The 23876-nt window shown below is 41.8% G+C and overlaps 1 protein-coding gene across 2 annotated transcripts in view; it reads left to right on the forward strand.

Annotated features, from left to right (window-relative positions):
• Positions 1 to 23876, forward strand: part of Myo10 (myosin X) — a 196551-nt gene that overhangs the window by 109223 nt on the left and 63452 nt on the right. For both annotated transcript variants that reach the window (XM_042695215.1, XM_042695216.1), the window contains exons 10-19: positions 461 to 590; positions 3387 to 3505; positions 4682 to 4828; positions 4989 to 5089; positions 5183 to 5249; positions 5772 to 5864; positions 6228 to 6296; positions 6539 to 6621; positions 9799 to 9907; positions 11515 to 11595. In XM_042695215.1, the coding sequence (XP_042551149.1) occupies positions 461 to 590; positions 3387 to 3505; positions 4682 to 4828; positions 4989 to 5089; positions 5183 to 5249; positions 5772 to 5864; positions 6228 to 6296; positions 6539 to 6621; positions 9799 to 9907; positions 11515 to 11595 (999 nt within the window). The remainder of the gene's footprint in view (positions 1 to 460; positions 591 to 3386; positions 3506 to 4681; positions 4829 to 4988; positions 5090 to 5182; positions 5250 to 5771; positions 5865 to 6227; positions 6297 to 6538; positions 6622 to 9798; positions 9908 to 11514; positions 11596 to 23876) is intronic.

Genomic DNA, 23876 nt, shown 5'->3' on the forward strand with positions numbered 1-23876 from the left:
TCTTCATCATGAAAGGAAGAAGTCTGTCCTCACTGTTGAGTTTCTGATGAATAATTTTTTTGGCTTCAACTATCATGCAAGGTCCCAAGGTTTACTCTGGAGGAATCTGATGAAGTTTTGCCTCTTCTCCCTTCCCAAATGGCTAACTCCACTCGCAGCATTTATTTACAGAAAACCATGTTCACTATGCTTTGATATCTGTAGAATAAAGCATTTATGAATATTGTGATTACAGAAGCTCCCTTAGATAACTCTTCAGTGGTAGAAACAGGAAGTGCATGGGGAAGGCAGGTTTTCATTGTATTCCATCTATTGGTTTCTTTATGTGCATCATTGTAAAAAGATTTTTCCTGGGTTTCTTGCCTTTGCAACAACTCTGAGTTTATCCTTTCATGAGCATGTTTTCGTTTTCCTCCTGTTGAAGAAGAGCATACAGCTAAACGCACTTATTTTCTTCCAGATGGCAATGGAAGTAATGCAGTTCAGCAAAGAGGAAGTTCGGGAAGTTCTGAGGTTGCTTGCTGGAATTCTACATCTGGGCAACATAGAGTTCATCACTGCTGGTGGGGCGCAGGTTTCTTTCAAAACAGGTAAAGTGATGCCTGCCTGCCTCCAGCCGTCTAAGCTGCAAGGAATTAAACTTAAAAAATTGGCAAGTCTTACAGAAAAAGTTTTCGAACTTCTGGAACAGAGATAGAAATATACAATTATTGCAATTATTTATTGTCATTATTATTTTGGTGCTGGAGATTAAATACTGGGTCTCACACACACCAGGTACACATTATCACTGAGCTAAACCCTCCTCCCCCAGCTCAAGAGATAATGGGATTTTAACTGTATCTGACATGAAGTGTCAATCAGAAGAGGACCAACACCAAGGAAAAGTTGTTGAACTGGGGTGGCTGTGTTCTTGTTCTTACTAAACAAGATGAAAAATGGGCCAAATAAGTACACATCTGAGCAATGGGGACCTGAAGGAGAAGAAGACTGAGAGAGTAACATGCCTGATTGATCCTGTAGTTACAGAGTGGTAGGAAGTTAAACAGTTAAGCTGATGGCTAGGTGCAGGTGGCTCATGCCTGTAATCCTAGCTACTCAGCAAGTTGAGATGTAGATGATCATGGTTCGAAGTCAGTCTGGGCAGAACTGTCTGTGAGACTGTTATCCCATTTAGCCAGCAAAATGTCAGACTGGTAGTATAGCTCAAATGGTAGAGCCTTAGCTATGAGCAAGAAAGCCAAGCTAACGCATGAGGCCTGGAATTCATACCACAGAGAGGTATGAATACAGAGGGGGGGAAAACTTACTAGTTTTTAAGTGGGACACCAGTGGCTCATGCCTGTAATCCTGGCTACTCAGGAGGCTGAGATCTGAGGATCACAGTTCAAAGCTAGCACAGGCAAGAAAGTCTGTGACTCTTACCTCCAATAAACTACTCAGAAAAAAACCTGGAGTGACACTGCGGCTCAAGTGGTAGAGTGCTCGCTTTGAGCACAAGAGACTCAGGAACAGTGCCTAGGCCCTGAGTTCAAGCCCCAGAACCGCCAAATATATGTATTAGTTCTCCATGGCAGAGGTACAGCTGAGTGGTATAGCATTTGCCTAGGCTGTGCAAGACCTTGGATTTGATCTGCAACAGTGGGGGGAAGTAAAAGACTATTAATTTTCACGCATAAGCCAAGCATCAGTGGCTAACACCTGTAATCCAAGGTACTCAGAAGGCTGAGGATTATGGTTTGGAGCCAGCCCAATCAAGAAAGCCCAGGAGACTCTAATCTCCAATTTAACTACCAAAAAAAAAAGCCAAAAATGGAATTGTGACTCAAGTGGAAGAATGCTAGCCTTGAGCAAAAAAGCTCAGGGACAGCACCTCGGCAGAGTTTAAGCCCCAGGAGAGGCGTGCACACACACACAGACACACACACACACACACACACACCAATTGCCAGAATATTGGGTTCATAACCCAGCTCTGTCTCAAGTTGTTTTCTGTTTCCCGTGTGATTTTTCCTCAGCACCATTGACGTATCTGTGGTTGCTGTAGAAATTGGTTGTCAAGAGAAAATGAGCTCACAAATACAGTTAGGTCAGTGGTCCTCTTGCTGGAGTGACTTACCCACTTCCAGAACTTCGCGGGTAGAGACAATAGATGTGGTCACAGAGGCTCAAAGCTGGACGCATGTAGGAACAAATTGGCCTTAGGGGGAGGTTGGTCTGTAGGTCAGTAGTTCTGTAATGTTGGATTTTACCCAGCTCTTCTCAAAAATCATAAAACCTAAAAGAGCTTTTATTTATGTGGGTTATATATGGACATGTTTCTGAATCAAAAATTAAAACAGAGCTGGGCACTCATGGCTCATGCCTGTAATCTTATTTACTCAGGAGGCTGAGATCTGAGGATCATGGTTCAAAGCCAGCCTGGGCAGAAAAGTCCATGAGATTTATCTCCAAATGACCATCAGAAAAAACAAAAAAAAACAACTGAAAGTGGCACTGTGTTTCAAAGTGGTAGAGCCTTGAACAAAAAGAGCTTAGGGACAGTGTCCAGGACCCAAGAGCAACAAAAGAAAAAAAATTCAATAAAACTGAGGAATTTGAAATATTTGTTAATTTGCCTAACAATAAGCCAGTTGCCAGTGGTTCATACCTATATTCCAGCTACTCAGAAGATTGAGAACCCAAGGATTGAGATTCTGTAAGCCTGTCAGAAAAGTCTGTGAGACTCAGTCTCCAAAATAACCAGCTAAAAGCTAAGCTGGAGGCATAGCTCAAATGGTAGAGTACTAGCCAAGCCAAGCAAACATGAGGCCTGAGTTGAAACCCCAGTAAAATAAAACCTTGACATATTAAAATCAGTGTATTGTTACCTAAGCAACTTTTCCCAGCCAGGAAAGAAGCCAGTAAGAATAGTTTCTTTCTCAATACCTTTTTTGCAAATTTTTTGAATGTTCAAAAAAATTAAAGGACAGCTTGGGATGTCATAGCTGTGACTGTACTCACATTGTTGAGATGGCTCATGGCCTGTGACCTTCCTTTTCTCTACACTAATGAGAGAATTCGAATGGAAAATCAAGAAAAGCAAAAAACACCTTACCCATGGCGCTTTGAATGAAAATGCTCACCAAGCTCTTTCCAGGGTTTGGCAATGGCCAGCCAACATTTTTTGCCTAAATACAAGGTTCTCCCATGCTCCTAGACTAGAATCTATGAAGGGAGTAGATATCTTGACAATACACTATGTGTTCTTTGAGTTCTGCCTGCGGGATTCGGAGATGTTCTCTGCTTTATGCTATTGCTGTGTAAGTTAGATTGAAGCCATTTGAGGTCTAATGGCTAGTTCTGGGGAATTCTGAGTTTACCTGTGACTTTTTCTTGGTTTTCAGCTTTGGGCAGGTCTGCAGAGTTACTTGGGCTGGACCCAATACAGCTCACGGATGCTCTGACCCAGAGATCGATGTTCCTCAGGGGAGAAGAGATCCTCACACCTCTCAACATCCAGCAGGTACTCACGCGTTGCCATAACACCGTCTTACATGATACTCCTGGGATCTCAGGTCCTTGACTTTGATTTGCAATCGTGACTACAGTATGAACTGCTGAAATGACTTTGACTCAAAATGCAGAAGATACTGCCTGAGTCTGGGGAATTGACAAAAGTTATAGAAGTATTTCCTAAGAAACAAAGTGCACCATGTACTTTGAGCATGTTGTGTCTAAGGCAGAATTCCTGAGTTTGAATCTTGATCCTTCTCTACTTACTACTTTCTGTCTGTACTTCAGTTTCCTCTTTAAGTCACATAGTTATCATACCTAACTCATAAGATTCCTGTGAAGGTAAAAAAATAACCAATATATGCCAAGTATTTAATGTCTGTTACAGAGTAAGTCTTAATAAACATTAGCCCTATCAATGTGTTGTTACTCTTGCTATTATTATTATTATTATTAAAGATAATACAAATATCTGTTATTTTTTTCCTCTTCCATTGCAGAGGCAATTTGTGTTTTAGGGGTAGCTTTCCTAGTAGGTTTGGGTTGTTGTTTTTTTTCTTTTTGTGCCGGTCCTTGGGCTTGAACTCAGGGTCAGGACACTGTCCCTGAAATCTTTAGCTCAAGGCTAGTACGCTACCATTTGAGCCATCACTCCACTTCCAGCTTTTTTTCAGTAAGAATCTCATAGACTTTTCTACCCCAGTAACTTTGAACCCCAATCCTCAGATCTCAGCCTCCTAAGTAGCTAGAATTTTAAATGTGAGCTACTAGCACCCAGCTTCTATCTTTTTTAATTGAATAGATAAAAATATTAATCATATCATGAAGAAAACCTGCATATGTTCAAAGTAAAAAAAATTGAGATCATTATTTAAACTAATATTTTAGACCTGGTCAAATCTGTGCCTGACTAAAGAGATTCAGATTTTCTTACTAGGACTGAACAGGTAAAGTTGAGTTTACAAACCTGATAGTGACAGGAATTGTTGATGTATCTGACTTAAAGTCAGTGAGTCTGTCCTTTGTTTAGATATCTGGATTTTCCTGGATGCTATTGATTTTATTTCACAGTGAGGGCCCAGGTCCTTCCCCATTGTTTGTCTGTCTGTCTGTCTGTCTGTCTTATTTGTCTTATCTGTCAGGTCAGAGCTTGCTTGCCAGTGTTGCCCATGGTTTCCTCCTACAGGCAGTAGACAGTCGAGACTCGTTGGCCATGGCACTTTATTCACGCTGCTTTGAGTGGCTGATTAAGAAGATTAACAGTAGGATCAAGGGCAATGATGACTTCAAATCTATTGGCATCCTTGACATCTTCGGATTTGAAAATTTCGAGGTAGGCTCCCAAAGAGTGGGCTAAGTGGATTTTTTTAGTGTGGACAGAAATTTCTGGAAATAGGCACGGATACTGTTCTGTGGAGACGTATTTTTGCTTTGGCCCTTTCTATATATATTAGGACAGGCATTGAAGATCATTATGTGTCCCACCCTTTTAGGTGAACCACTTTGAGCAGTTCAATATCAACTATGCAAATGAGAAACTTCAGGAATACTTCAACAAGCACATTTTTTCTTTAGAACAACTCGAATATAGCAGGTAAGCATTGAGCTTGGCCTTTCAAGTGTGCCTATATACAAATCAGTTAAAAGTTGTTTTGATTTCACTTGGCCTTTTCTGATCTTCCCTTAGAGAAGGACTGGTGTGGGAAGACATTGACTGGCTGGACAATGGAGAATGCCTTGACTTGATCGAGAAGGTACTGGGTTCTTGAAGAATACATAGCTAGCATCCCAAGGGTGTCCAGCTGGGCTGATTCATATTTATGGGAACAAAATAACTTGTGCAAACATGCACATCAAAGATGTGAATGTTTAGAACACAATGGACCATTTGGAAACATAAATGTAAATGTGCAGGGTTGAATTTAAATACTTGGCTGCCTCAAACCTATTGTCTCATTGAATTCACTACAGGAGAAACACATTGTGGGAATTGGCTTCATTTAGATTTTAAGTCTACCTCAGGCTGGCCAATTGAAGAATTTTAAGTTTAAAATAATAATTTTTTACAATTTAATTTTACAACTTAATTTTTATATGCAGTTTAAATTAATTGATTTTCTTTATGCTGTACCATTCTGAATTTTTCCATCCACAAAGTTACCATGGCTTTCTTTTAACCACTGACAGGATAAACAATGAATGAAGAGAAATTCATTCAACCGTAATTCATTTCATTCCTTGCTTAATTCATTCCACTTTTCTCTCCATCCTTGTAGAAGCTTGGCCTTCTCGCCCTCATCAATGAAGAAAGCCACTTTCCTCAAGCCACGGACAGCACCTTATTGGAGAAGTTACACAATCAGCATGCGGTATGTCAAAACCTGCCTGAACAGATCTGAGCGTTAATACTGTGTACTAGAAGTCACTGCTGTAGGCCCAGCGGTTGTTTCCACGTGAATGTGTTTTCCTCAGGCCTGTCTTCCCTTACTAGACCTAAAATGAATAAGATTTGATTTGAAGTGACTGGCCAGAACAGGCCCATTTATATCACGAATGGAAAACTAAAAAGTTTGAGTCTACTGAGATGACATGTGGAGTTGGAGCATGTTGAGTATGTGTTCTAAAGCACAGCAGGGGTTGCTGTTGTGTTTATCATCTGCTGGTATGGTTTGCTCTAAAAATCAGTAAGTGAAATTTGTAATCCTTTTTTTTTCTTTTTTTTTAAAAACTAGAATAACCACTTCTATGTGAAGCCCAGGGTTGCAGTGACCAACTTCGGAGTGAAGCACTACGCTGGAGAGGTGATTTCTTCTTAAGAACTTTACTAATATTTTGCCTACTTGGTATGCAGACAAAGTAGTAGGTGATTTTATTTTATTGTAAAGATGAGGGGTTACAGTTACAGTAGGAGGTTCTGAAACAGGTCATAAATTTATTAAAATGATTCCTTTTTTTTTAATGACCAGCTTTGAAAGTGGTTTGCTTTATGACCAAAAACTATTCAGTCTGCCACTTTGCCCCTCTTTTTATTTTGTAAAACTAGGTGCAGTATGATGTCCGAGGCATTCTGGAAAAGAACAGAGACACCTTCAGGGATGACCTTCTCAACCTGCTAAGAGAAAGCCGGTATGGTGGACTCCATGAGGCCATTAGCAAGTGAATGGAAATTTGGGCAAATGCACTTGATTCATGGATGTAGAGCAAATTACCACTATGGAAGTACTTGATTGAATATTTTCTTCTCCAGACAATATCTCATCAATTTCTCAAGAGATACAAATAGTGGCTTCCATAGAGTAGCTGAATTCAGTAGTCTCATTAATCTTATTTTGCAGATGAGGAAACTGAGGCTTAGAATGGGTAAAAGTCTCACCAGGAAACTGAAGCATTATAGCTTAGTCAGTACTGCTGGGTCAAGAATCTAAGATCTGATTACATGAACTAATAAAGTATTCTCTAAATAATGCGCGGGGGAAGAACCTAAGACCTTTAGCAGCCTGACCAGCTCTCCTCACTCTGTGTGTCAATTTCAGCCTTAGTTTCATGGGCTTTTCTTATTAGAATCAGGGATGTGAGCATTGGTAAGCATAGCTACTTAGCAAGCTGAGATCTGAGGATTTTAGTTCAAAGTCAGCCGGGCAACAAAGTACTTGAGACTCTATCTCAGATTAAGCACCAAAAGCTATGGTTCAAGTGGTAGATATCTAATCTTAATGAGTGCAAGACTGAGTTCAAGTCCCAGTACCAAAATAACAACAACAAAAAAAAAAACCCACAGCTGATTACCAGTAGCTTATACCTATAATCATAGCTACTTGGGAGTATGAGATCTGAAGATTACTGTTCAAAGCCAGTGTGGAAAGTCTCTAAGACTCTTACCTAAAATTAAGCACCCAAAAAAAGCTGGAAGTGGAGCTGTGGCTCATATAGTAGAATTTAGCCTGAGGAACAGCTCCCAAGGCCTGAGTTCAAGCCCCAAGTCTGGCACAAACAAATACCAAATAAATAGAAATAGAAAAAAATTTAGCAGATATTAATTGAGCCAAAATTTGAAAGTTATAAGTTCTTGGATTCATTCACGAATTGTAAATTGACACCTAAATGTTGAGTGATTAGAAACCAGGAAGCTTCCCATTGTTTGGTGACTCTGTGTGTAAGAGGGAGAAAGAAAGGGAAGAGTCAGAAAAATGTTTTTTCCCAAAGGCTTTTCATGTGCTGTAGGAATCCAGTGTGAATCTACACAGAAATAAACTTTCCATCCCTGAGGAAGTAGCCCAGTTGTGACAGCATTGTGAAATGTAAACACCAGGTGGCTGTCCTGTCCCTCAGACCGCGATGAACAACAGCAGGCAGGGAGCCGGGCCAGGGAGTTAGATGTGTTAGTGCCAGCAAGTTAGATGATGTGTTAGCAGCGGTGCTCAGTGTTGAAGACCTTGTTTTCACTTTGCTATGTGAGGACTCACGGTTTATACCATTATCGGCTATTTTCATTGCTAGTTGAGTTTTCAGACCTATACAAAAGAAAGAATTGCTTTAAAACGACGGTAACCTGTCTACCAGAGGAGTTTTAGGTTGTTAGATTGAAAGTGATACCTTTAGGTGAAAGCCATGTATTAAGTGCTCAGAAGCTGTGTGTGGCTGTAGAAAAAGCACCGGCTTGGTTGCCAGCAGGACTGGGGTCCTGGGGTGCTTCAGAAACAGTCTGCTGTTTCAGCCCCAGGTGTCCCTTTGCTTTAAGGTCTCTGACCTTTGATATTTTTGACCTTCGACATCTTTGACCTTTGACTAGAATCCAAGCTTCTCATCAAGAGGTCAAAGCACAGTTAGAGAACTTAAGGGAAAGAGCATTAGAGAACAAAATAGGAACACACTGTCCAGAAAAAATGCTAGCACTGCCATCTTGGGGGAGAATGTGGAGGCCTGGACTTTCTCCCCGATTCTTTGGTAATAGTGCAACCCCTAACCCCACAGCCCATCATGCCTTTGGTACCAAGAAGATCAAAGGTTACTGGGATGTCTTTTGCCTCATTAAGAGTGACGTGAGTTTCATAGAACTTCTGAGAAGTAGCAGCAGTGACAGCTCACAGCAGTGCTTTCTGTGGCAGGCCTCATGACCCGAGACGTTTACATGTTTTCTAGTATCACTCTTGCCACACCCTTAGGGGACAAGTTCTAAAACTAACCCGTTTTTACAGATGACAAACAAACAAAAACCTCAGGCTTTTGGGCTTGCTGGTGTATGTGTGTAATCCCAGTTTCTTGGGAGGTAGAGAAAGGAAGATTGCAGTTCAAGGGCCAACCTACACAAACTTTAGTGAGACTCTATTTCAAAAACAAGCTGTGGTGGTGGTACATGCCTGTAACTCCAGCTGCTCGGGAGGTAGAAGTTAGGAGGAGCTCAGTCAGAGATCACCCAGGATAAAATCATAAGACCTTGTCTGGAAAATAAACTAAAAGCAAAAAGGCAGGGCATGTGACTCAAGTAGTAGAGTGTTTGTCCAGAAAGTATAAGGCTCTGAGTTCAATCCTTAGTACCACCAGAAAAAATTTAAAAAATGGAGGCCAGTAAACATGAAGCCTCTTGCCCATGAGGCCTATCTGGGAAGTGGTGATGGAAGCAGAATTTGAAGCCTAGTCTGCCTCCCTACAGATTTCAGCGTTCCTCACTGGCCCTATCATTCACTGGTCACATCTTCACAACCCTGAGGTGGGCAAAGCGAAATTCATATCTGTGGCTTCAGCACCCATATTCAATCATCCTCAGGTTGAAAATGTGGGGAGAAAATACACACTTTTTTCCTTGTTTTTTTTTTTTTCACTAAAGAATATGTTATAGCAGCTATTTGCATAGCATTGTATTGGACCACTGAGATGATTTAGGTGTATGGGAGAATGTGCAGGCTCTGAACAGGCACAACCCCATTCTATAGAGGGGACTTGAGCACCTTGGGCTTTAGGACCATGCATCCTGGCGCCGGTCCCCTGCCAATCCAGAGGAATCCAGTGCTGCAAATAGCACAGCCTTCCTCAGTGGCTGCCACCTGGGGTCACTGTCTTTCCAGGCCACTTGTCTGTGGTTCCACCCCTTTCTGGCACTCAGAAGGCCGGCATGGATTTCTCAAGGCCTAAAGCTCTCTAGCAGTGGTTAGTTTGATATCTCTGGAAGCTGTCTTAGCCATTTCAGGCGTCCGGGGATGACTTTCCATTTTCAGTGGGGAAAGGCACTGTAATTCTAGTAACCTGGATGTGATCATCCGCTGTGTGAGTCTGTGGGTCTCACCATCCTGCCCCGCCTTCCTGCAGGTTCGACTTTATCTATGACCTCTTCGAGCACGTCTCAAGCCGCAACAACCAGGACACCTTGAAATGTGGAAGCAAACACCGACGGCCTACCGTCAGCTCGCAGTTCAAGGTTGGTCTCCACTGCCAGCTTGCTTTCATCCAGAGAACAGAAAATAGGAATCGGGTATACATAAGGTTTAGGAGAATTTTTTTATTTGTATATCATATTCTTAAAACAGGCAGTGCTGGGGCTGGGAAGGTGGCTCAATGGTAGAGTGCTTGCCTTGCACGCATGAGGCCTTGGGTTTGATTCCTCAGCACCACATAAGCAGAGAAAGCTGGAAGTGGCGCTGTGGCTCAAGTAATAAAGTGCTAGTTTGAGCTGAAGAGCTGAGGGACAGTGCCCAAGTCCAGAGTTCAAGCCCCACGACCGACAGAAAAACAACAACAACAACAACAAATAGGCAGTGCTTTAAAAAGAATACGTTTTTAGAGTTATGGGAATAGCTCAGTGGTAGAATATATGCTTAGCTTATGCAAGGTCCTAGGCTCAGTCCTCTCAACCAAAAAACTGTGTATGTCTAGATGTGAAAATATGGTATATTCCTTCCTAGATCTGGATGTGTGTACTTTTCCCAGATACACTTACTCTATTGTAACTAGGAGTGATTGCCAAATTCTTTTTGTTATTATTATTGTGAAAATACCGTACAGAGGGGTTACAATTAATGGGCAAGGTAATGAGTACATTTCTTATCAAGCATTGTAGCCTCCTCCTTTGTTTCCCCTTCCCATCTCTCCCCCCCCCACCCCCGCCAAAGTTGGAAAGTTCGTTTTTTTTGACATAACGATTTGTACATCTCATTGTTGCAATGGGTCCACCTGTATCCCTATTTAAACCATTTGTTTTTTCCCTTCCCCTCCACAAATTATACCAACATCAAATACAGTGAAAGCAGGGGTTATACCATGGGGGAGCCAAGTTCTTATATAAATTAAACTGACATCACTACTTTGCCCACGTTGTCCACAACTCAAGGAAAATTGATATTTGCATTTTTGATACAGAAGCATTTTATACCATTTTGAGAAATGGGGGACATTTCATCCAAAGGCCACACAGGTCCTTGAAATATTTTGGTCCACAATGGGACAGCCATGTACATTTCTCATATGCTTCTCGTTAGCTGTTCTCAGCTGTCTGCCTCTATTGATAATTTGATATGACCTTTGAATGATGTTAAAAATATCCAAATGTCTAGGTGCTAATGACTCACACCTGTAACCCTAGCTACTTAGAAAGCTGAGATCTGAAGTTCATAGTTCAGAGATAGGCAGGAAAAAAAAGTATGTGAGACTCTTATCTCCAAGTAACCACCAAAGAGCCAGAAGTGGAGCTTTGGCTCCAGTGCTAGAGCACCAGCCTTGAGAGAAAAAGCCAAGCAAGAGCAAAAGACCCGAGTTCAAGCCCCAGTACTGGCACAGGGCAAAAATAAATAAAGATCCTCTTTCAGAGGAAGTAATAAGTGAGTTTTGTATGTTAAGATACAAATTTGATTACACTGAACTGCGATATCTTCTGCCTTATTTTATGTTGGAATGACATACTTAGAAAATGAAAAACTGTTATTCCTATGATTTACATTGTTGGATTGTTTCTGGCAAGTATGTAGGACACTGAGAATCAAAAGAATGATGTAATAAGAGACTAAGTCAACTTCTTTCTCCTTTCTGTAGGACTCCCTGCATTCCTTAATGGCAACCCTAAGCGCCTCTAATCCTTTCTTTGTTCGCTGTATCAAGCCCAACACACAGAAGGTAAGATTTATGATGGGGGCCAGAGGGAAATCACCCCTTGAAAGGAGAGCCTCCTGGGCTGGCTACTCGTGGATTGCTTTCTCTAAAGTCCTTTCATTATGGATGGTTGGAAATGGATATGACATTATTGTAACCTGACATTAGATGAAACGCGCCCCTTTGTCCTCTGAGGCTGGTAGTCTGCTTTTGAATGATGCCATTAGGCTTTAGGGGGAATCTGTTTTAAAAGGAAACGGTTTGAAGCCTTCCCATTTAGCATTTGGTTGGAAATGTTTGGTACTGGCTTCCAAATGGGGTATGCCTGTTTAGGCAGAAAAGAGTATGGTTTGGGTGGTGATTTTTTTTGTTTGCTTCTTTTGCTTTATTGGTAGTTATGACATATAGGTTGTAATCTAAGAATTAGGACTGAATTTTAAGTACTTTAATGAGTTGGTTATTAACTACAAGAAAACTTAAAAGTTGTCATAAGTTTAAATGTCTAGGACCTACGATCTTAAGTCTAAAAATGAGTAACTACCTGAGCAAGAAAAGTAGAGTATTGGATTCTATTCAGTTGGTAAATCCAAGGCTAGATGGAGAAGTTGCCTTAATAAATGACTATTGATTCGGCCAACAGCCTCTTTAGGAACCCTTCCATTCAGAGCAAAGGAGAGAAGGCCCCACCTCTCATCCCAGCCCTGAGATAGGTGGTGGCTTCAGTGAGAAGGCTGAGCTGATGTTTTCCTACGACACGTGGGTTGATGCAGGTCTACTTTTTATATAGTTAAACAAGAGTTGCCTTTGCCTTAGTATCGTGTTCATTCCTCACCTATAGCTCACAGGCATGTACTTACAAGAGCCGCAGAATTGGAAGTGGAGGTATGCCTCAAGTGGCAGAGTGCCAGCCTTGAGTAGAAAAGGCCATGTCAGAGTGAGCGGCCTAGAGTACGAGCCTGAGTACAAACCAACATGAAAAAACAAGGAATCAGTGTCAACTTCTCTCAACTGGATCTTGCTAGAGTAAACCTATTCAGTTAGTTAATGGCAAGAACTTAACATTTATATGAATAAAGTTTTTTCTATTTCTTGTTTTGGTGGTACTAGGATTTGAATTCAGCACCTCACACTTGCTAGGCAAATGCTCATGTACTTGAGCTATTCTCTGGTACTTTCATGTGGCAGTTAAGATAGGGTCTTGTTTTATGCCTGGACCATCCTATCTATGCATCTTCACGTAGCTGGGATGACAGGCATGTGTCACGTCACCCAGCCAGTGGCTGAGATGGAGTTGTGAACTTTTTGCCAGGGCTGGCCTCAAACTGTCATCCTCCCTATTGCCACCTCCCAAGGAGCTAAAGTTATATGCTTGAGCCTCCCTGCCCATCAAGACTACTTTTATGGAGGTGATCAGTAATAGCATATACCGTTCTAGAAGTTTAAAAAATGGCTTATCTGTTGATTTTTCTAATTTACATGACAATATTTGAGTACCTCAAAAAATGGAAGCATAAATAGTGCATGGGTTTTGTTTGACCCACGTAGGAAACTAAGGGTTGGAACTACCCTATTTATAGAGCAATACATCCTGGAAGCTGGTTCATATTCCAGATGCTGTGTTCTATAAACCAAGATGCACTGAGAACTGGTGGTTCATGTCTGTAATCCTAGCTGCTTGCGGGGGGAGGTGGGGGGGGGCTGAGATTTAAGGATCATAGTTCAAAGCCAGCCTAGGCAGAAATGTCCATAAGACTCTTTATTTCCAATTAACCACAAAAACAAACAAAAAACCTAGAAGTGGAACTGTGACTCAAGTAGTAGAGCACTAGCCTTGAGCACAAATACTCAGGGACAGTGCTCAGGCTCAGAGTTCAAGCCCAGAACTGGCACAAAGATAGAGAGAGAGAGAGAGAGAGAGAGATCTAAGTTAAATAGTATGTTAAGGAAGTATGGTTGAGTGAGCATTGCTTTTCTAGCATAGTCTCACACGAGAGGCTAAATCTCTCTCAGTGTTCTCATTTTCTAATAGGCCTGATGATACCGTATCCCATCACTTGAGTCACACATTCAGTAGCTAGGAGTATAGGCCTGAGTACCAGTGCTCAGCCCATAGATCATTCTTTAAACATCTAGGCCTTTTCTCACCTTAAATTGCTGGATACCCTGATGCATCTCATACTTCCTGCGGTTTAGCTGGAAGCACTTGTCCTTCCCTCGTGGTCTGACACATCACCGTGCAGTTTACAGCCTGGCATCTGAGACTCAGCGAAACAGGAGCGTGCCCTGGCAGTGACATCGTAAAGGCAGAAATTTCAGTCTTCAGTATTTTTGTTTTTACTCTTGAATGGCATAGAGCTGTTAGATTTTCCTTCAAATAGAGACAGCTTTGAAATTAGGCCTGTTTGAAAACACTTCAGCAGCCAGACTATTGGAGAAATTACTTCTTTTTTGGAGACACTGATGCTTTTTGATGTTTATTTTTCCATGCTGAGATTTGATTGTACCCAGTTGCTTTAGTTTTGGCACTTTAAAAAGTGATCCAGCTCAACTGTATGTTTCCATTTGCATTGGCTTCCGGCCCTTGACATCTGACTTACTGTAGACACTCATTACTAACACACCAACACCATAGACTAGAAGAAATGCCTTCGTGCCATTTTTAAAGGGACCCAGACAGAATGGTGAAGCCCTGGCTCAAGAGCTGACTTGTCTGAGGCCTAAAACGTAGGTGTGATTTATAAGTGTCAAGATGCTAATTAGAATATGGAAGAGCCAAGTTACTACTCCATTAGCATTCATCTCATCTCGCTCCATGAAAAATACTGGACTGTAACTGATGATTATGTGCTGCAAAATACATGTCAGCAACCATCATTTGGAGTTTCTTACTGATTTCTTTAGACTAATGATGGATCTTCTGGAAACTTCCACAGGAAAAAAATCTTGCCTTTCTTCTCTGCAGAGATGAGGAACATGTATTTCCAGCATGAGGAAATAACAGTCTCCCCTCTCCTCATGTCCTCTTCCAGTCATTCAACACGGGGACTTGGGGGCTCTAGTCAGATACAGGGGAGTGTAGGAGCTTCGGACATCATTCCACAATGAGAATTGTGCTTTTGGCAGATGGTAGAGATCTTTTTTTTCTCTCCAGCTACTATGATTTAAAAGTTTCTGGCCTAGGAGCTGGCATTAGAATTATTGAAGGCAGCTGCATTTGTGCTATTAAGAACATTCTCAAGATTCACCCATGGTCTCAGCAAACAGGTCACATGGCTCGCAGAACTGGCATTGTTGCCTCTTGGGGGAGCGTTCCAGACCCTGGATGGGCATTTGAGCCTGAAGAATTTGGGAAGACTTTCGTTATTTGGTTTTGTTATTGTTACCATGTGGATTTGAATGTATGTGTGTTTTTATTTGGAAAAAAGGATGAACAGAAGGAGAGACATGCTAGAGTATACATTTCAATTCAATTCTTAACACCTGGCCTTGTTTCCTTTCTGTAAACAGGCTTTGACAAATCTTGAGTATTATGTGAAAGGCAGACACCAGCCCTGTTGAGAAAGCCTGTGGCACCAAGTTTGAAGCAGATTAAAAGAAAAACACCCCTCTTGTCTAGAGGTTTTCTGTAGCTAGACCCTGGCTTCAGATAGCTCTACAGGCTGTAATCCATTCCAGAGCCCAGAATCTTCAGAGTTCACGAAGGGCAGGTCTGTCCTCAAGGTGATTTCGGGTTGGTGATGTGGCTTTTCAGCTTTTCTTTTCTTGTATCAACCCTAGGGCTTGAACTTACGGCCTGGGTTGCCTCTGTACTTTTGTGCTCAAGGCTAGCAATCTACCACTTGAGCCACAGCTCCACTTCCAGCATTTTTTGGTGGTTAATTAGAGATAATGACTCTCATGGATTTTCCTGCCTGGGCTGACTTTGAATCACGATCCTCAGATCTCAGCTTCCTCGGTAGCTAGGATAACAGGTGTGAGCTACCAGCTTTCGGCTCGTTTTTTCTGTTGAGACTTAATTTGGCAGTCCAATAGCTAGACCAAAGTGCCCCAGGTGGCCAGTGGCTCGTGAGTCAAGTAAGACCTGTTGGCCAACGCAGAACATCTCCCTGAGGCCCTGCTTGGCCTGTCATCTCTCCCAGCCTGGTATTTGGCAAATAAGTTCTAGTCAGAAAAGTCTTTCATTAACATTCCTCCAGCCCTCCCTGCTCCAGGAGGAGGAGCAGGAAAGAATTAAAGAAGAGAACACACTGAGATATATCAGGGGAAATGTCACGGGGAGAATTACTTGCTGAAATCCCAGGTACAGACTGTGAGAACAGGCCTGACTGCTGCAGAATCTGTCATGACTGCCGTTTGCCACATGCCCAGCTACCTCTGCTTAAGGAGGTAAATTTTCTAGATTCCAGTAGCAGCAACTTAAAATGCTCGCTTATGTGACCATATCCTCTTTTGTTGTCAGTCGTGGGGCTTGAACTCTGGGCCTAGGCACTCTCCCTGAGCTCTTCAGTTCAAGGTGAGTGCTGTACCACTTGATCCACAGCACCACTTATGGTTTTCTGGTAGCCTATTGGAGAAAAGAGTTTCACAGGCTTTCCCTGGCTGACTTTGAACCGCGATCCTTAGATCTCAGCCTCATGACTAGCTAGGATTACAGATGTGAGTTGCTGGCTCCTGGCTATCTGACAATATCTTTAAAGATTCTGTCTTCTCCATAAAAGCCAGGAATGAGGTCTCCCTGAACTGCCTAGAGCGAGGGTTTGGAGGAGGAAGGCCCTAGTTGGAGTGGCTTCTTGGAGTAAGACTTACTGGAGCTAAGAGTGAAACCTAAAGACAAGGCCCAAAGGAGAGAGACAGAAACATCAGTCAGCTGGGCTATAGTCATGTTTGTTGAAATATGAAACATTAAAATGATAGGACACAGCTAGAAAGATCGGGCTGGTCAAATGAATTTAAAGGTCTGGAAGCCTCCTGTCTCTTACTCTGAGACATGAAGACACACATAAATCATCTCAGAGAGATGATTGCTCTCCAGGGCTTGAGAAGATGTTAGTACTTGTCACCTACATGGATCCTGGTGGTCCACACACAGAGCAAGAACCATGTCCCGACATTTTGGACACAGGGGTATAGTAACAATGAGTGAATTCTGCGAATGGAACGCATTCAATCCTAATTTATATTTGTATTTAATTTATATTTGTATAACCCATGTGTTCACTGTCACTCATTTTTTTTCCTTTACTCTTCTTTTGTTTTCTTTTCTTTTTGTGCTGGTCCTGGGGCGTGGCCTGGGAACTATTAGATCTGTTCCACTTGAAACACAGCTCTACTTCAAGCTTTTTGCTGGTTAACTAGAGATAAGAGTCAGACTTAACTGCCTGAGCCAACTTAAAACTATGATCCTCAAATCTTAGCCTTCTCGGCAGCTAGGACTACAGGTGTAAGCCACCAGTGCCCAGCTTACTGTTTTCAAGTTACTGTTTTCCTTCTTTCTTTTCTTTTCTTTTTTCTTTTTTTGGTAGATACTGGGATTGAACTCAGGCTTACTAAGCAGATACTATCCCACTTGAATAACAGTGGTGACTGCTTCAATATATCTTTTTTTTAGTTAAGGTCTCACATTTTTGCCTGAGGCTTACCTGGATTATGATCTTCCTATTTACACCCCTGTGTAGTGTGGATAAACACATAGCATAGCTGTTTATTGGTTAACCTCTGTGGCGTGGATGATAAGTGAGTGCCATAACTATTTATTAGTTAATATGGGGGTTTTCTTGCTACCTTTTTGCTTAAGCTGGTCTCAAATTGCAGTCCCCATGACCTAGGTCTCTCAAGTAGCTAAGGTGACGGGCTCCATCCTGCCCATCAAAACTTAACACTTTTTCATCTTTTCTGCTACAGGTGCAAAGTTACTTATTTTAATTTTGTCATCTTTTCCTCTGTGGTCATCTTGGATTTGTATCCATGGAAGTTATGCTAGGGATATACCAAAGGTCAGAATGGAATGACATCCTTAATATGTAGCAGTCCTACTGTGTTAACATGTTACACTTGACTCTGTTTACCCTCCTCAGTTGACCCGCTTCCCTGTACACCAGGGTGAGGGCTTAAGGCCCTTTTGGAACAACCAAGGCCGACATCAGTGGCTCCTTCACACACACTTCTCCCTCTAAGGGTGGTATCTCACGCTCAAATACTCTGATTTCTAAATGCACAGGCATTCCCCACAGAAACCTTGTTTTCTGCCTTGTTGGCAAGAACTTGCAAGTATGTTCCATGCCCCATAACAGGGTGAGACAGTGGATCTTATTTCCATTGAACTTCTCGAATTGCAGATCATTTGTTTGGTCTAAACCTTACTGCACCATTATTTGTCTCTCACTGCAGAAGCAAAAGTACCACTATTCCATTCGGGGTGTGATGCTTTCTTATTACTTTCTCCTCTTTGTGGTTTGGAGATTATTCATTTATCACAAACATACACCTGGCCACTCTGTCTTCAGGTCTTTCTGCAAATAAAATAACTAGTATAATGTCACTTTCTTTTTTTTTAAGCCAGTGCTGGGGCTTGAACTCAGACCTAGGTGTTGTCCCTGAGCTATTTTGCTCAAGGCTAGTGCTCTACCACTTGAGTGACAGCTGGCTTTTTGCTACTTAATTGAAAATAAGAATTTCAAGGACTTTCCTGCCCCTTCCTCTTTCTAACTACCCCTTAGGCATATTTAATTAATTTTCCTGTATCTAAAGGTACCTTTTTTTCTTTAACTGTTTTAAAGCCTTTATTATTTATGGGAATGATTTGATTTTTTAATGAATGAAATCTGCATTTCTGCCTTTTTATTTGATCTTAAGTCCATGTTAAAGGCTTAGCCCTCTGGTGATGATAAAGGAGACCAGGTAAAACCTTTAAGCTGGTAGGAGGAAGTGAGGTCAATGGAGGGCGTGTCCTTTTCACTTTGCTTCCTGTTCACCATGAGGTAAGCAACTTTTTCCTGCAGTGCACTCTACGGTGATGTTCTGCCTCACTGAGGAGCCAGCTGACCCAGGACTGAAACTGTAAGCCAGAAAGGACTTTCCTCCGCTAATTCCTTTATCTCAGGTGCTTTGTTAACAGTAACAGATGTTCTAGTCTTCATCCCTTGGAGAGTCATATATTTCTAGTTTCTTACTGAACATGTTCTCCAGTAGAGAGCCTCCCTTGTCTAATTTTCTCTTAGAATTTTTGTTCAACCTATCAGCATAGCTCAGGTACTCTGTGTTACATCAAGGCCCTTGAGGGTGACTAGGCTTTCTAATGCCTTCTTAATGATTGTTTTCCCTTTTTGTTTTTGTTTCTTGTTTTTTGTTTATTTTCACGGGGCCCCATTTATCACTACTCCACTTATACCTCAGCCCCCTCTAGTGCACCCCCGCCCCCAACTTAGGTTATTCCTTTTCTATACCAGGGACTCCAAAGCTCTTCGTCATTGTGCTGACACATAGGGTCCTCAATCTAGCACGTTCTGGTGCTCGTGACCTGGAAGGGTAATTACAAAGCCACTGAGGCAGGAACCCTAAAGCAGTGAGCTAAAATAGCAGATTAAAAGTATACATCTAGATTTCTCTCCAGCCTTTGGTTACTAAGCCCTATGTGGCTCACAGTGTTCCTGCCTCCAGCCTTGTGTCTTGACAGCTACACAAAGGATGGTTCCATGTGGTCCATGAAATCAGAAGACCGATAGAGTACTGTATGAAAGACTTCAAGTTTACAGTACATTTATGGTGGAGAATGTGATGGAAAATCTTAGGGCTTCTTTATCCTTATAAGTTTAGCTGCTAATTTAAGTTGCATCATAGAACAATCTAAAACTATTATCAGGCCTTTTCTCTTTCCAGTTTGGTTGTAATCACAAATCACGTACAAATAGCTGTAACTAGACTTTTGTTTCTTTCTTTGGTTTTGTTTTGTTTTTTTATTTGGTTTGGTTGCATTCATTATATAACTCAGCCTGGCCTTGAACTCATGATCTTCCTGCCTCAGTCCAGAGTACTGAGATTATAAACATGTAACATCATTTTAGTTCTTCTTTAAATAGTTGTTGACATTGTTATAGAATGAAGAATGACCCTATTTTCTTCAGTTTGTGTGTATATATCTGTGCTGAGCCTGAGTGATGTGCCTGAACTTCTTTTGCTCAAGGCTAGTGCTCTACCACTTGAGCCACAGCTCCACATCCAGCATTTTGGGTAGCTCATTGGAGATAAGAGTCTTATGGACTTTCCTGCCCAGGCTGGCTGGCTTCAAACCGTGATCCTCAGATATCAGCTTCCTGAGTAGCCAGAATTACTGGCTTGAGCCACTGGTGACTACCTTCTATCCATTTTTTAAATATTGATTGGCTATTTTTAGAGCACTAAAAAACGCTAGGGATGTAACTCTGTGGTAGAACTAGGGCTGGGAGTTTTGATTTCCAGTTCCAGGGTGAAAACTGTATGGGCACTGGTGGCTAACTCCTGTAATCCTACCTGTTCAGAAGGCTGAGGTCTCAGGATCATGGTTTGAAGCTAGCTGGACAGGAAAGTGCATGAGACTCTTATCTCTAAACCACCAAAAAGCTGGAAGTGGAGCTTTGGCTGAAGTGGTGGAGCACCAGCTTTGAGCACCAAAAGTTAAATGAGAGTTTGAGGTAATGGCTTGAGTTCAGACCTCAGCACACACAGGGGCACACTCGCATGCATTCAGGCACAACACCAAAAATAAATAAATAACTTTAGAGAAATCAGAGCAATAGAAAAGTTCCTATATTATATCCCCTACCCCTCTACCATTTCCTTTTGGTAACATCTGGTGTTAGTGTGGTTACATTTGGGATACATCATTATCAAAGTGTAGAGTTGATGTTGGGGTTCCCTACTCTGTTCTACCAGTTCTTTGAGTTTGGACAAATGTATATTGTTCTCATATGCCAAAATACCAGATGTTCATAATCCATTCATAATGTGATAAACATTTTCTCATGTAATGTGAATGAAGGTGAAGCATTGGGAATGAAGTTCCTGTTGTCCTGATAAAACATGAATAATGTAGCTTGTAGGAGGGACTAAATGAAGAATGGGGTGGACAGAGTATCAACAGGGGGGCAGGAACTTTTTAAATTTTTCTAGATCATCTGCTCCTTTGAGCTGTAAGGAAGTCAAGAGTCTTGCAGTCTTACAAGATAGTTCTGTTTCCTTTTGCTTGCTTACTGAGAAGTGCTTAAGTATATTTGAAACTTTCAATAATTCCCCTGGTTTTTTTTTTTCTCTGATTGCCTCCAGTGGTTAGCTTTAACCATCTCTTGCAACTGGAGTATCCATTGCTAGAGACTTCTTTTGATGCATTTTTTTTTTAACATTTTAGAAGATTTTTGAAAAGGCAGCTTTACCTTTTGAGAAAAATTGTAGGAAAGGCAGCACTGAAGCAACCATTCTTCTCCCCCAAACAAAACAATCCCAGTAAACCTCTCAGTGAGCCCTTCAATCCTGTTTACCAGGTTGTCATGGCAACCATTCAGCAGCCCTCTGTGAAGACCAGGATAAATAGCCATAAATGAAGCTCAGCTCAAGTGAAGAGGGTTGTGTTCTCAGGGTAGATTTTCCACAATCACCATTACATTTGCTTGATTTTATCCTGAAACATTTATTTAAAAAAAAAAAAAAAAAAGAGCATCTTTTTAAAACCGGGCATCTTTGGGCCCTTCCATGTATTTGCCTATCTGTTGGTTTGTGTTCAGGTGGTTTGCTGCTTTTGTCAGCGGTGTCTCAACAATTACTCTCAGGCCAGCTCCTCTGGGCTGGACTTCCTTTGAGTAGAATCAGGAATGAATTAAGCAAGCACAGCCCAAGTCACCACATAAAAGGCTGGGAACACTGGTTAGCGGAAGAAAGCCGGGGTTTGTGTCTGTCAGTTTAGATGCTCCCGGTCCTGACTGCCAAAGGCAGCCGTTTCCAGTGGATAAAAGCTGAAGGGGAAAAAGAAAATCCAAGGTAGGGTGGGGTTCCCCCCTCTTGTTTTGCTTAAAAGTTTCATGTACTTTGCTGGTGGTTGAGATAGTGTAAAAATCTGCAGCAATCTCTAAGCACTAAAATGTTTCCTTTCTAAACAGTGTGAGTGCTGGTTTTGTTTGTCTACTCAAAGTTTGAATTTACTGATCCTTTGCTTTGTTTTAAAAAAAAAAAGGCATAACCTATTTATCAGATCAGGCATTGGTAATTGGTTGTATTTTTTATGTCATCTGCCTTTTGTAGGAAAAAATCATTGAATAGCTTGAAGGAAGGAAATTAGTAGTGGGGGTTTCTTTTGTTCAAAAATTTACTTGAAAGCATTTCCCTCTAGGTTTTTTTTATACCTTTCCTTAGAGCCATGCCACTTTTCCTAACCTTGTGCTTTGTAGAAATGTTTGAAAACAAACATATTCATACGAGGGTCATGGTCTCTTTTTATATTTCATTCATAAACCGCTTTATGCATGTGGAAATGTGAAACATTCCAGGTGTTGAACGGCCATCCGTTGGATGTTAATGTGTTTGGTATGGGAACGCACGGGTGAGAATTTTGCAGTATGATGGAGAAACAAATGAGGCAAGTTTCTTTGGCTGTGGATTTTAGAATTCTCCAAGCAACAACCACATCCCCAGTGCTTGAAAGGCTGAATTTTGCCTGCTGGGGAGACTCTGCTTGGGTTGATGTCCATTCAGTTGCTAAATGGCTGAGGGCGAGGAAAGGTTTGCAAGTGTGAAGGCAGTTTTTAAGTTTTAAAAAAGAGAGAGAAGAATGTTTCTGTCTGCTACTGAGCTAAACCTACTTTAGTTTAGGTAAGATATCCAGAAATGGCAGAAGATCTATTGGGCTGGGCTTGCTAGCCTGTGAGCCTCGTTAATCTGACTTAGTTACCCTCCTAAGAGAAGGGTGGCATGCCACGTCCCTTAGGGAAAAGTTCTCCTTTGTGTCTCACAGCACTGTACTCTGCTTCTCCTGCTCCTCACTTCCTGTCTAGTATAAATACCAGCATGCCTAGTTCATTTTCTGCTGAATGTATAGCGGCTAGAAGAATACACACAGAAAGATGGTGGCCATTAGAACACCACCTCCCACTAGGGAGGTGCCAACTGCCAAAATGGAGCATACACACTTCATCAGGGTGGTCATAGCCCTCCAGCCCTGTAGCTTTACTTTGTGTTCGTCCTGATGAACTCCCAGAATATCATCTAATGGGAAGGGGAAACCCACTGGTACCTTCTGGCCTATTCCCAACCTTGGCCACCTATCCAACCTAGGCTGATTTTTTTTATTGTTTCAGAGGGTAAGAAGCCTGGCCAGGAGCATTTTCTTGGGCAAACACCCTTGCACACCTGTGTGCTCACAGCCCATGATTTCTCTTAGCGACCTTGTTCAGGAATTCCCACTGTTCATTTAGCAGCTGTTCAAAGGACTGACACCCAAATTCCCCACAGCTAGCCCACCAGCGTCCCTGACTCTGGAGCAAGCACAGGCTGGATTTGAAACTGGAGACCAGAGGGAAGGATAGGGGTGTGGATTCCCAGGACAACAGGCCCAGGGTCTCAAGCTCCCAGGCTTAGTCGGGCCACATGCTTCTCTGTGTTCCCACTGGTGTGTGTGTGTGTATATGGGGGTGGGTTCCTCCTCAGACCACCTCCTCCCTGACACTCAGATAATATATAAATATATATATATATATATATATACACACACACACACACACACACACACATGCCAAGTGCTGGTTTATGCTTGTAATCCTAACTACTCAGGAGGCTAGATCTGAGGATCACACTTCAAAACCAGCGTGGGCAGGAAAGTCCATGAGAGAAAAGCCAGAAGTAGAGCTGTGGCTCAGATGGTAGAGTTTCAGCCTTAATTGAGAAAAGCTAAGGGAGAATGCCCAGGACCTGAGTTCAAGCCCCAATACTGGCAGAGAGAAGGGGGGAGAGGGAGGGAAAGACAGGGGGGAAAGGGAAGAAAAGAAGGGGAGAGGGAGGAAAAAGAGAGAGAGAGAAGAAGAAGAAGATAGGGAAAAGAAAAAAGAAATATACTAAAAGAATAGAAATAAAGATAAAAATACCACAGGATAGTGGTTTCTGGCTTTCTTTTCTACCTATTCCCATATGAAGGCAATTTTTACTGAATATAAAATATTTGTAAAACACATGAAAATATATTTAAATTACAATTGTCCATATTAACTTAGTATACCATAAAACATTGAGTGGTTTTTTTTTTTTTTTGTGTGTGTAACTATAGAATTCTGGCAGAGGCTACACTTTAA

The sequence above is a fragment of the Dipodomys spectabilis genome, unplaced genomic scaffold (genome assembly GCF_019054845.1).
Source record: "Dipodomys spectabilis isolate Male_0828 unplaced genomic scaffold, ASM1905484v1 ptg000179l, whole genome shotgun sequence".
NCBI lineage: Eukaryota > Metazoa > Chordata > Mammalia > Rodentia > Heteromyidae > Dipodomys > Dipodomys spectabilis.